The following is a 13,050-nucleotide window of genomic DNA, read 5'->3' on the forward strand; positions in this document are numbered from 1 at the left end:
TACTATGGTTCCCTTGAGAGACAGCATGGGGGGGGGGAGAGAGAGGGGTGGGTGGGTGCGACAAACATCAATCCTACAGCATACTGGCCTCATCAACTTCCTGTCCTGTTTCCATGCCGACAGTAGCATCCCGTTTCTCAGAGGTGTCTTGAGTGAATCGCTTCTAACAGCAGGAATCTCTGCAAAGGTCAGACTGAGCCTGGAACCCGGCGCTCATGGTGGCCTGTGAGGATGAACAGGAAGCAGGGCTACGGAGGATGGCTGCTGTTTATTTATACCTACCTGTCTCTGCCTTTTTTCTTCTGCTCTGAAACAACATCCTGACATTGATTCTTTTTTGGTCGCAGTTAACTTTTTATATATACATCAGAAGAAAATAGCAGCGACAGAGAAAAGTGATGCTTTGTGGATGCGCATTGAAACAAATTAATAATAGCGAAGCGACAGTAGTCTGCACACAAAAACTGTAAATTAATGATTCATGAGGAACATCTAAATCTTACGGTAGTATGTTGGGGTGGTGTGGCGGCTCACTTGTTGGTGTGGTTGCTTCACATCTCCGCAGTTGCAGGTTCAAATGCCACCTCCAATCTATGTGAGGAAATTCACGCTGTCCGCAGTTTCCTTCCAAATGCTTGCACTTAGGCAAACCGGTGTCTTCAAATCACCCATCGCATGTGTATGTATGTGCCCCCTGTGATGAATTGGCATCCTACCCAGTTTGTGCTCTATACTCCTGGGATGGGATCCAATCCCCTTCAATGTTCCTGTGCTGCATAAGTACTTAAAAAAAGATTAACTGTGGTACATAACTCCTGAGCCCTACAGAAATTAATAAACAGTATTGTTTGGCCTAGTAAACATTAAGGAGAATATCAAAACAAAGATTTCTGGCTATATAGTGAAGAAATAAAACAAGCAGAAAAGCTTAAAAAGAATTAAAATTTCAATTATAGGTCAACAATCAACAAGTGGATACTGGCAAATGAGAAAGTTCTGGAAATCACAAAAAGTAGTACTGGTGTACTTCATGTTCCTATGCTTTTTTGATGGCATGTTACCAAAGGCTGCCTATGAGGGGTGGGGCACAGTCAGGTGACTCATTTGTGTTCCCATTGGCCAGCCTCAGCCAAATATCCAGCACTGGTATCCATCCAATGCAGAAGTTTACATCCCTCCCTGAGCCCAGTCGGTCCTGTTTTCCTTTCCTGTTTCCCGTTTGCCTTCCTCCCCTTTTCTCCCATTTGGGTCTTAAAGTCCATTAACCCAAATAAATCCCCTCTTCCTTCCTCAAATCCCTCTGTCATGTGGGTCTGCTCACCATCAGAACTAAGGAAAATCTCATAGACTATTTTTACATCTATTTACAAATCCATGACAGAAATGCGCCTCAGTACTTTTATGTCATATACTCCGTTTCATGATCCCGTGTTGGAGATGCATTTATGGAAAACAGACGGGTGGATATTCATCAGTCCGTATCTTATAAGAACTGCTTGTTACTACTAATCTACATTTTCAAGATCAGCGTTTCTCAGGCAAGATAAGATACGCTCTTATGAATGTCTGCTTGAAGCCGTTTCTCTGATAAGCAGCTTGAGGCCCAAAAAATTGATTAATTGCGGATCACCCTCCCCCCCCCCCCCCGCCCCCAAATGCCTTGGTCCCTCTTCCTTCCACCACCGCCCCCCAGCCCCCTTCTCCCTCCCGGCTGGTGCAAAGCAAGACAAGATCCAGTAAAGTCTTTCATCTACTCGTCGCTCGCAGCAGAACACCCCCCACCCCCTCCCGAGATCCTGTATCCACACCATGTTCCCGGAAAATATTTATCTACGCCTTTATTTGCTTGTTGACGCGCTCATCCGCAGAGATCTTTGTGGTTTTACAGGATCTGCAAATGTGCGACAAGACACTGGCGATCCTTTCGGGGCGGCTGATATTTCGCCGAGTAAGGGTGGGGTCAGAATAGTCCCCCCACCCCACCCCCCCCCCCCCCCATGGTAACGAGCACATCTGCGGCAGGGCCTCAGAGCAGAAGCTGCTGTCAGCGTGACGGAGTGTGCGGCCGGGTGGAAGTTGCAGGGGAATCTCCTCCGGCGCCGGTCCGCGTGATCGCGCTCTACGGTGCACGCCAGCCAGGCTGTGGCCCCCCTGCTGCTTGACTCTGGGCCAGAACATGCCGCTTCCCCACCACTCTCACCCACCGCTGACATCAAGGCCTGCTTACCCCAACCAAGAGCTTCCTCTTACAGCTCAGTTCTGATCAATTATTACTGACGGTACAAATGGAACAGCTCAGCCAGCCCGGGAAAATAAAACATGTCTGTGGCACAAACACAGCTCTGGGTCGGGCCTGGGTGTCCCCCTGCATATCTGTTTTCTTTTTGAAACCAAGAAAAAGAAAGAAAAAACAACTTACTGTTGCAAATCCAGCCTTGCTCAAGCAGCTCACCACACAGGATCTACCTAATACTCCAGAATTGGGTAATTCTTTATCCCTAAACCCACCTTGATCTCCTTAACCATTTTTTTTTCTCCCTTATCATGGCTCCTTTGATCAGAGGCAGAGTCTGTGTTGGTCATCAGCCAGCATCACGGCATTTGTTTGTTTTTGTCTAGTGCAAACTAACCATTTTCTCCCCCCAGCACAAGTTTTATTTAAGAACTAACTGGCCTTCAGTGAGAGAATAACCACAACTTTTAATCAGCATCATAAATTTCCACCTGAGCGAATGGAAACGATACCTTAGCGAAAGTTAAGGGGTTAATCGTCTCTGAAAATGACAGCTTGAATCAAGCAAATTTGTTTGTATACTATAACAAGGGAGATTATTCTATATCAAACTCTGTGTTTGTAAATGGAAGACTGTCACTATGTGCACTCTAACATACAGAATAGCACTTTGAACACCTATGAAATCCAGATTGTTTTGTATTCTGAGAATAAATAGATGTCTATAAATAAAACATTTATTACCAATTAACAGTGTGGACAGTTTTTTCCTTGTCAAAGTGTAAATATTTGTTGGAACCAGTCCAGGTAACTAATCCCTGGTACAAGTTTGGTTCATTACATTGCTTTCCTGGGCCAACGGAAGTGAATTCCGAACTCATGACTCAGGATTGAGTCACATTATGAACCCGTTGGACTGGAACATATGCAGTACTGTTACCCAGGGTGGAGTGGCACAGGGCCTCCTTAGGTTGACTGTCATTGAAATATAAATAGCAAATATTCTATTTCATGGGCATGCCCACACGGCGTTGTGGTCAGCGGTCTCTGTGGCACCAACATCCAGCAAACCGCCATGCCCACACGACCTGGATGGCTGTACTGCTATAGGCTTTCTACCCAGACGACACTCCTGCGTCCCTCCGCCTCGACTGGTGCTCCACCCAGTGCTGCCGCTCGACGTCCGTGAGCTTCCCCAACAGATGAACGAAGGGACCAGATAAACAGCGGCTATCTTCCACATCCAGAGCTTCCCTTTCTCTTGTCTGCTGGCTCCGCCTGGCTTTCAATCAATTTCTGCAAGGCCATCTCGCACCGTTGACTGTCTCACTTCTGCTTTAGAGAATATCTGGACATGCCATCCATTATCTTTCTTTGAAAAAAAAAAAACTGATCACAACGTGACTATTCAACCAAAGAAACTGAGGCACCAATCGGGGTTAAGACTCCCACTCATTCAGGTCTTACAGAAAGAGGGTTTTGACATGTCTTCCATTTTGTTGTCCCAGACAAAGACAGCAGGAACCCAGAACAAACACATACAGACATATACATTTCAAACGTAGAAGATGGTCTGAAGCCCGGGCACTCCAAGCAATGAATCATCAGCACCAGTAATTGAAACGTGTTGAAGTGGGTTTTGATATGTTCCATTGTATTGCTGTTGTACCAAATGATGGCGTACTTAACTCTGACAGATTTTAGTTGAGCACTGTAGAAAGTTCTGTAATGACACTATATTCGAAGTTAATGGCTGAAATTTCCCCCAGAAATCAATGGACACGAGCACAAGACCATTAGGGCAGCAAGTAAAAAGGATCAACTAACTAGACTTGTGGTTAAAAAGCAGTAAAATAAGGTATATTGGATGAATTCTGTTTTTTTTTTTTCTTTCTTCCAATCATAGATGAGGGCTGGGGAGGCCCAGCTGCCAGAAACCTGACAGCAGCCAACAGCGAAAACCTGGACCTGAGATGAGCCAACAAACCCTCACCCCCGAGAAGGAATATTGTGCTTTATAAACCCACAATGTCAACAAAGGACGTGAGGAGCAGGTCATGCAGAAATATGTATACTTCACGGGAGCCAGAGAGACCAGCCTGCTTCAATACCACCCACACATCAGAGTCCACCTGAAAATTGCCACTCATTTTGCATCAGGCAAGCGCAAGACTTACACATATACAGAGATCACGGCTTGTACTGAAAGCATTCATACATGGCTGAAAGCTTGGGAATGTACAGGAAAAAAAAGGCTAGACAAGTTTGTCGATCAGAATGTGGGAATGGCGAGAGGGAAAAACAACCCAAAGAAAGGGAGGAGAGAGAACAAACTTGCTATTATCTGAGGATGAGGACACCATTTGGCACGTCACTATGCAAACTAAGGAAGCCGGATTTTGGGTCCTATGATAATCTTATTTCCATATTCATTAAATAGGGAATGGAAAGGGGAAAAGAGAAAAATTATTGGCAGACCGCAAAGCAAAAATGTATTCAAACGTTGAAACTAATGGTTTAGTTATGGTTGGTTTAGATGTGTCAGAATATAACACAGAACAAAAAACCCAGAATACATTTAGCAAAAGCATGCATCAAGTAACTTCACATAAAGATCCAAACAGTTTTACCTCTCAAAAAAAAAAATTAATTTTAATTGAAACAAAAAAAATTCAATCATTAACAAGTTTATAAAACAGTGATTTAGTTACATAAATAAATTGATATCGGCGTATCAAATCTTAATTTCAACTTCATGAGCATGTATACATTGGAGATGAAGTACAATCTTTTACCTATTATAATAAATAAAATGGTGAACATGATATTTCGTTTCCTAAACGAAAGAAGCTACAAACAATCCTCTAGGAAATCCTCTAATGGAGGGAACAAGTGACACAGGACGACATTTTGCACCATAAATGTAAAAAAAAAAAACAAATAAACAAAAACAAAACAAAACAAAAAAGCTTTTTTAAAAGCACGAGATACAGAACCATCCAGCTAAAATTAAAAGACACTAAAGTTGTAACCAAAGTTGGTTGGCTTTCATTTAATGAACAGGTTTGGTAGTTAGAACTCCAGTTTGGTTATTTTAAAGCGTTAAGACAAGGCAAGAAAGAAGGCTCTTCTTGTTCGAGGAATTCCAGAGAACAAACTAGGTAAAAGAGAGAGAAAGAGCATGGAAATTAGAACAGTCAGATCCACATAGCAACCTCCAGTCCGGCACATACTTAGGATGCTAGCAGAACAGGCAAGCCAGCCTACACGCATAGCTCCGGCAATGTCGCGGTAATGCCGCGGCAGGCCGCGGGGACGCCGAGGGAGCGCCGCGCTCGACTGGGGTATGCGGTGCGTTCCTGTGCATAAATGGAGCGTTCAGAGACTATTGCTGCACTGCGAAGAAGGGGCACAAAAAAATAATAAAAAAAGACCATAAAAACAATAAAATAAAATAAACTCTACACGATTTCGGTTTCAACATAGGACTACGGTAGTCAACACATCGCTTCCGCTAGGATAGGAGTCGCATCTTGTCGGAGTTACAGCGCTGGACACGTAGTGGGACCAAACTATCTGGGTTGTCTCTCGAGACGTTGGCGTGGCCTGAGGTTCCGGCCCATTCCCCGGCTGTCCCGCTTGTCTACGGTGCTCTTTTTAAAACCGTGAGCGTGTGCACGCTTAGGAGTTACGGCTCGCGTACGGCTACGTATAGTCAGTTCGGCTGCGTTTCTTACATATACACCAGTCAAAAATCATGCAGTTCGGAGAAGTGACTCTGCATAGATGGCCAGCAGAGATAGCCCCCACCCAAGCCGGCCCCCACCTGAGCCGGCCCCCACCCAAGCCGGCCCCCACCTGAGCCAGCCCCCTAAAAACAAGGCCAGTTTAGTCCTTCTGATATGTTCTGTGTAAAAACCAAACTACTGCAGCTTCAAGTATTTTGCATTACATAGAATATCTTTATAAATTAGTTAATGTATACCTTTTTTTCTCTCAGTATTCAGACATATACTATAGTATGTACAGTACAATAAATGCTCTCATTCTTTTTCATTTTTTCCTTTTCATTTTTTTAAAGAAATCCCTGAGAATGTATGTTGACAGTCGCTAGTTTCCACACGTGTGATGTCAGTGCCCCGCTCCGGAACTTAAAAACGGCACTGCGAATCAGTCAAACCCTGGAAACCGGAAAATCATAGTGTTTTTACTTTTATTAAGAAGTATTCCGACTTGCTCTTCCCTCCGTAACACTTTCGCTTTGCTGCTCTGTTACAGGACCGCTATGCGAAACCACGCGAGTGAGTTATGTGGGAGTAAAGCTGGATCCTTACGAGGTACTTGTCCCTTAGGATGGAGGCGTTTCCGTTTGGTTTAAAGCCGTAGTTTTTTTCCATTTCTTTGAGGCTGTGAATGTTTCACGGCAATAACAGGAGAGCTACTGAACGCGGGCTTTTGCCACTGGACAACATATACTCAGTATAAACTGAAAAACATTTTGTTTCTCTTCCTCTTTTACCACCCCCCTCCCCCCCTCCATTACAAATGAATGAACAAACACAAACTTTCACAACATGACCGTTTTTTTTTCTTTTCTTTTGCGAAACAAATGGTTCTATACACATACGTAATACCGGTGTGGCTCTGTGAAGTTTTCTCCTTTGTAAAGTTCCCCATCTTTATTTTCCTTATATGTCCATTTTAAGTCAAAAGGGGTACAAAGGCAGGCTCGAGAAAAACAAAAACAAAAAACAAAGAGAAAACGGAAAAAAAACGGGGGCCGCCAGGGTGCTCCGTCAGCCAAAGCGCTCTCGAACCAGCATCATCAGCTTCTTTTTGCCTTTGTAGATCTGCTTCAGGTTGTCGATGAACTGCGTGAACTGGATGTGTCCGTCGTGGGCCATGAGGAAAGTCTCTCTGGCCTTGCTGAGGAACTCGATGAACTCGCTGTAGTGCCGCGGGCTTATGTGGGTGAGACGCGAGTGCGTGGTGTTGATGTAGGCCCCGATGGTGGCGTCCAGCAGCTGCCTGAGCGGCGCCTTGTCCAGCGACATCAGTTTCCCAGAGTTCCTGCGGCTGTGCAGAGTCACCACCCCCGGGGTGGTCAGCGTGCATCGCCGCAGGATGTCCGAAAGCACGGTGGCGCACTTCACGCTCTTGACCACCAGGGGGATGATGGAGGCCAGCTCATTCTTGCCCAGCGAGTGGCTCAGGACGCAGGCCCAGAGCACGTCGTTGATGGCCGGGTGCGTGTCCTGGTTGTAGCTGAGGTTCAGGTGGGTCATGGCTAGCGTGGCCAGCTTGTAGGCCCGCAGAGGGTAGCCACGGTGCTCCATGTAGCGAGCGATGGTGAAGAGCTGCGTGTAGCTCATGCCCGTAGCGGCGGCGTCCAGCACTATCTGGTAGGCCGTCTCGAAGGCGATGTGGTCCTTCTCGCAGAGCGTGAGGGCGGACAGGGCGCAGTTCTGCGGGTCCTTCATGGCGCACTGCAGTGCCAGCGTCCGCGCGCTGCTCGCCAGGTTGTCTTGCTGGTGGCACTCCAGGTGCAGCCTGACTATGGTGCTGCTGGACATCACTGTGGTGGCTACAATGCTGGTGGCCTCCGTGGGGGTGAAGAGCGTGAACCAGCCCTGCATGATGCTGTCCAGGGCATACACTCCTGTGACCAACGTAGCGAGAGAACACAAAACGGCGTTACGACCACATGTCAGCTCTGGTAGGGAACCCTGGCTTAACACCCATGAACTTCAGAGTGGAACCCCTTTCAAGGAGGCCTAGATATGGCTGCTGATAATTCAGAAAGAAGAACAAAAAGGCATTGATCAAAAAAAAAAAATCTAATGCACAGTCAGGTTAGTGCATGTCAAATCAATTTTAAAATTTGCTTAGCTGACAACATGCAGGTTTCCATCAGTTCGATTTTATAGAACTGGAAGCCTGTTCTATTGACAGAACTCCATGATCAAGTGATGGAAATGGCCAAATCGGATCAGCATTTCCTCAAGCATGACTAAGTTGTATTCATTCGATATTGGGAGATTTACAAGCTATGTATAATACAGGGAAATGTCACCTTCGCCATACTGCGGGATGGGTGAAAAGACGTACATTATACACCTTGAGTTTGGGGCAGAACATAAAATTAATCGATGATTAAGAATAAATAAAAAACAAAAACTAGAATTTATGTCACAACTTGTGGAATACTCAGACCTGTTTGAAGTACAGCTAAAATATTAATTCATTAAAAAAAAAATAACTGAACTAAAATATCTTGTTAAATTACAAAATGTTTCAAGAACTGAGGGTTTATGCATATTTAAGGTGAAAATAAAGTCTTTAGCCCACTAAATTATTTAAGGAAATGAAGACACTATCATTACATTCTGAGGAAAATATTTTAATATAATTAGCTGTAAGGAGTGTGCCAATTAGTGAGTGGGCTAAAAACATACATCTCTCTTTAAAAATGCAAAGCAGCCCGTTCCTCTGAACGAGAGAGCTGTCCGGCACAAAGTAGCAGCTAAGGACCTGCAGCCAGGGGCCCTAAGACTCACAGAAAACAAGGCTGTTGTCCTTTCTAACTACAGCTACCGAAGTCAATCCACAGCCCTATAAATGGATAAATTTCAGAATCTGTTTATAGCGGAGAAATGTTCTTAAATAGTGCACCAACTGTCACCGGGTTAAACCCTTAAATATATGGAACAAAAAACACTAATACGGACCAATTAGGTGAGCGACTAAAGACGTATACCCAAAGTTATTAATATACATATAATTTCACTATTATATACAGGCTATTCATCGTATAGAAACGCCCCACTGTTGTGTGAGCAGTTATCTGTGCCCTTGTGATTGGCCTTTCCACTTTGACCTCTCTCATTAACAAGGTTTTCAGGCACAAAATCTGCTGTGGTCCGGTAGGTTTTCGTTCATCGCTCCATTCTCTAAATCCTAGTGTGAAAATCACAGGACGAAGGCTGCTTGTGAGATTCTGAGACCACGTCCGGCACGTCTTTTAAAACCACTTAGATCACGCGGCCATGTGATTCTCTGTTTGGAGACCAAATAATGTGACCACCTACAGCACAACACGTCTATAGCATATGATGGAGTTTCTCTCTGACGGAAGCCAAATGGTGCCCTTTATCTCACCACATTCACCCCCCCCCCCCCTCCCTTCAGGGTCATGTGAGCAAGGGTCACGCGCTCCCCCATCAACGGCCACAGCACCCCGGCTTGGTGACACCATCACTCACCTACTTCGGTGGCACAGGTGACTAACCACCGCACCATTTCTCGGCGTCGCCAGTTCAGCGTCGACAGTGTCATCCTCATCACCTGACGGGGGAGGGGGGAGGAGTGAGAGCGTTCAGTGTGGAGGGGAGGGTGATGAAATAAGGCGGCAAGGATGGCTTTCACAAACAGGCCATGCGGCGCGTTTACATCAGCGTCTCTGCTGGGGGGAGGCGGTTACCGCGGCCGGAGCAGTCAGCACCAACTGTCCCATTCAGCGCCACCGATAACGTCACCCAAATTATTAATCCATTCATTTTATCAACAATCGTTCTCTGCAATTTAATCTGCCGGTTCACTGCGATTCTCCGCGGGTGGAGGCTCTGCCCAGCATGATGGATAATAGGGTGGAGAGAGGATGGATAGCCATAGATACGGCAAGTCAACTAAATATACTGATGCTTAAGAAAGGAAAAAGAAAAGAGTCGTTTAAATCAGCATTTCTACTGTCTATCTGCAAAAGTCTATGAAACAGCGGCAGCTCAGATTCAGGCAAATGTAGGTCCAACGGCCGGGATGGAGAGAGAACAAAAATATTAAGGAATGAGAACTTGCAGAGCCCCAGCGGGCTCAAAGGCTGCAGCCTGTGGCGTGTGAGCCCACATCCCACCCCCGAGCTCCAAGGGGGGGACGGCCGTCTTACCTGAAGGCCCAGCTCCAGGGACACTTTGAGGAGGGTGATGTCCGGCAGGCTGTCCATGAGCGTGGCGATCTTGAAGGCATCCTGGGCCAGCTTGAAGATGTGCGACGAGGAGTGGATGTTTTTCTGGATGGACTCCAACACCGTTTCCAGCCGCCGTCCGTCACCTGAAGGCCAACAATGAAAAAAAAAAATTACACGTCTACGACTTAACTACAAAGAAATCTCTCTGAAGTGACACCTGAACAGCACAGGAGTGAAACGAGTGACCCTGGCTGATGTGACACAGCTGAGAAGGGGGAGATGCTGAGGCCAGAGGAGAAACATGAGGGCCATTTTTGCTCTCTACTGCCCCCCATCGAAAGGTGGCGGCGACTGACCTTTGGCCGCGGTCAGCATGGTGGAGGCCAGCTCACACTGCTGAGACTCGATGTGGCTCAGGGTGAACCAGCGCGGGTAGCGGTTGGGGACGACAGACACCATATTATGGGGCCGGGAGAGGTCCCCCGTGGGGGCCGTGGACTCCAGCACCGGCAGCCTGGAGAGCAAAGCAGCGTCATGTTAGATGGAGAAGCACTCTGACTCCTGACATCGGCGGCAGTCACACCAGCTTCCAAACGAGAAGCTGAGCTGCGAATATTCATACATACATGTGGGCAGAAAGTGAGTGCGGTGCTGTGGACCCAACAGGCAGCACAGCACAGGAAGCACACACATCGGGTCAGTTACATAAAGGGTAGAAGGAACGTCTAATACGACTCAATTAGCTCAGTCACCCACATCTACATGTTACCGTAAAACAATGTAGGAGAACGCGGTTCAAACGCAAGCTGTACATTTCTATACAGTTTGGGACATAATTCAGTATGTTTCCGGAAAAGCATCCTGGGAAATAATGTTCGCAAGAAAAAGCTGGAGGTAGGACAGACAGTTTTTCCCATAAAACTACCGCTGGTGGTAATTACAGGGAAGGTCGGCATGTGGCCATGTGGCCATCTCTGTTTACGGGAGATTACAAAAGCGTGGCGATTAAAGAGGGCCGGTCAGGACTCGGCCGTGCAGGCGTCCAAAACGGCCCATTTCAGATAAAAGGCGTCTCCTGAGGTCATCGCATCACATGGATAATTTAGGGGGAGGGCGTGCAGTTTACCCTGCTGTGTTACCAGAAGCGGGTGTCGGCATGTCTGTACTGCGCTGATGTTTATGAGCTGTATCCAGCTCATGCATTTTTCTGTTTTTTTTTTTTTGAGCGAGCTAATGACTGCCGTCGTTTCGGCGCTGACCGCGGCAGCTTCCCAAAGGTGACTCAGGCGGCCCCTCTCAGGTCCTCCCAGTCGAATCTCGCATCCGCCGACGGAGCGAAATCGGAACTAGGCCAGACTCGTACGGCTCGCCTTGTAACTGACGTGCACAACTGGGTTAATTCTTGCCAAAAATAAAGACAGAGAAACAACAAGCGAGGGAAGAATGTGTGGGGAACAGACTCCAGAACCCAGAGCACAAATAAAAATAATCTTTTCATCAGCGTCCTCGATCCCAGAGTAACAACAGGTTCACGCATCTCATTCAAAATGCATTAAAGAGTTGCTAAAAGCATAGACCCAGAGGGAGGCGCCGCTGTACTCCGCGGGATAAGGAAAGGAAGGGAAAAACTTTGTAAAGTTCCGTCTCTTCTTTTTAAACGACCGGCTGCAGGGACGGCCACCGCAGGTATTGCGCTACTGCCAGAGCGAGACGAGGAGGCTCTGCATGGCGCAAGATGCGCCAGGGACCTAAATAACCGGGTGGGGCATCCCCCCCACCCCACCAACCTAGGAGGGATCGGATGGGGGAGGGGCTGATTAACTGGATGAGTTGCAGTGTTCTCTTGGAGATGACAGGCCTTATTGAATTAACGGAAAGAGCAAGATGTCGGACCACTGGCCCTGTAAGAGATTGATAAAGACGGCGTCCCTTAAAGATGGTGCTGTCATTTCCTAAATACGCCTTCCTGACTGGCAGACTGCAAAGACCCCCCCCCCCCCGCCCCCCGAATTCTCTCCTCCATATGCACGGCTCCCCTCATATTCCTCAGTATTTCTCCATGTTTCAGTCCTTCCCTCTGTACCGGCTCCGTCAATGACGACTTCCGTTCATTCACTCGTAAAAATGAATAAAAATAGCTTCTACATTCGCTGTCGTTTTCAAAAGTGCGAATTTCGCATAAAGAGTCCGTGAAAAATCTCAGGGGCGGTAAAACCTGGGGTACAAACGGCAGCCCAAAGACCCTGGCACCGGCGGAGGTCTTCTCCTCCACGCCGCTCCGAGCTGCTGAGCTGCACAATTCCGCAAACCGCAGGAACGCAGCCAGGAAACCGGCCGAGGAAATCCAGCCCCCCGCCCCCACCACCCCGTCACAGGTACACCAGTTCCACCGTTTCGCGGCCCATTTGCAGCTGCGTACGCCGAGACCACCCCCCTCCCCCTACCAAGTTTCTCTCACCCTTGTTTATTCCGTAACCGCTCTCTCACCTCGAGGTCAAACCTCAAAGGCGGCGCTGAAAATGGCAGCGGACCGGAAGTGGGGACCCAGACGGCACATAATGACCTCATAACCCGGCGCCCTCCCCAGGAAAAAGCGCAGTCCTATAAGCAGCAAACAGGAATAAACCTGCACTGACCACACACAACTGGGGGAGACATCATTATGCTTGCCTCACAATTTACAGTTTCTTAACTAAACGAATTACACGGTTCAGCTACTTTAACCGACATGATCGTTACCCAAAAAGAACTGGGGGGGAAAAAGGGAAGAAGATGATGAAAAAAGGTGGGAAAAGCAGAGAGACGCAAATTTCCCAAAACATTCAGCACTTGGTTTGGGATTTTCGCTGCAAGC

General features: G+C 47.1%; 1 protein-coding gene across 2 annotated transcripts in view; it reads right to left on the reverse strand.

Moving 5' to 3' along the window:
* Positions 1–6,798: 6,798 nt before the first annotated feature.
* zswim6 (zinc finger, SWIM-type containing 6) overlaps positions 6,799–13,050 on the reverse strand; it is a 52,355-nt gene continuing 46,103 nt past the window's right edge. For both annotated transcript variants that reach the window (XM_048984487.1, XM_048984497.1), the window contains exons 11-14: positions 10,553–10,710; positions 10,176–10,339; positions 9,496–9,577; positions 6,799–7,892 (exon numbers count right to left, since the gene is read on the reverse strand). In XM_048984487.1, coding sequence (XP_048840444.1) covers positions 7,030–7,892; positions 9,496–9,577; positions 10,176–10,339; positions 10,553–10,710 — 1,267 coding nt within the window. In that variant the 3' untranslated portion in view covers positions 6,799–7,029. The remainder of the gene's footprint in view (positions 7,893–9,495; positions 9,578–10,175; positions 10,340–10,552; positions 10,711–13,050) is intronic.

This window comes from Brienomyrus brachyistius, chromosome 2 (genome assembly GCF_023856365.1).
Source record: "Brienomyrus brachyistius isolate T26 chromosome 2, BBRACH_0.4, whole genome shotgun sequence".
Lineage (NCBI taxonomy): Eukaryota > Metazoa > Chordata > Actinopteri > Osteoglossiformes > Mormyridae > Brienomyrus > Brienomyrus brachyistius.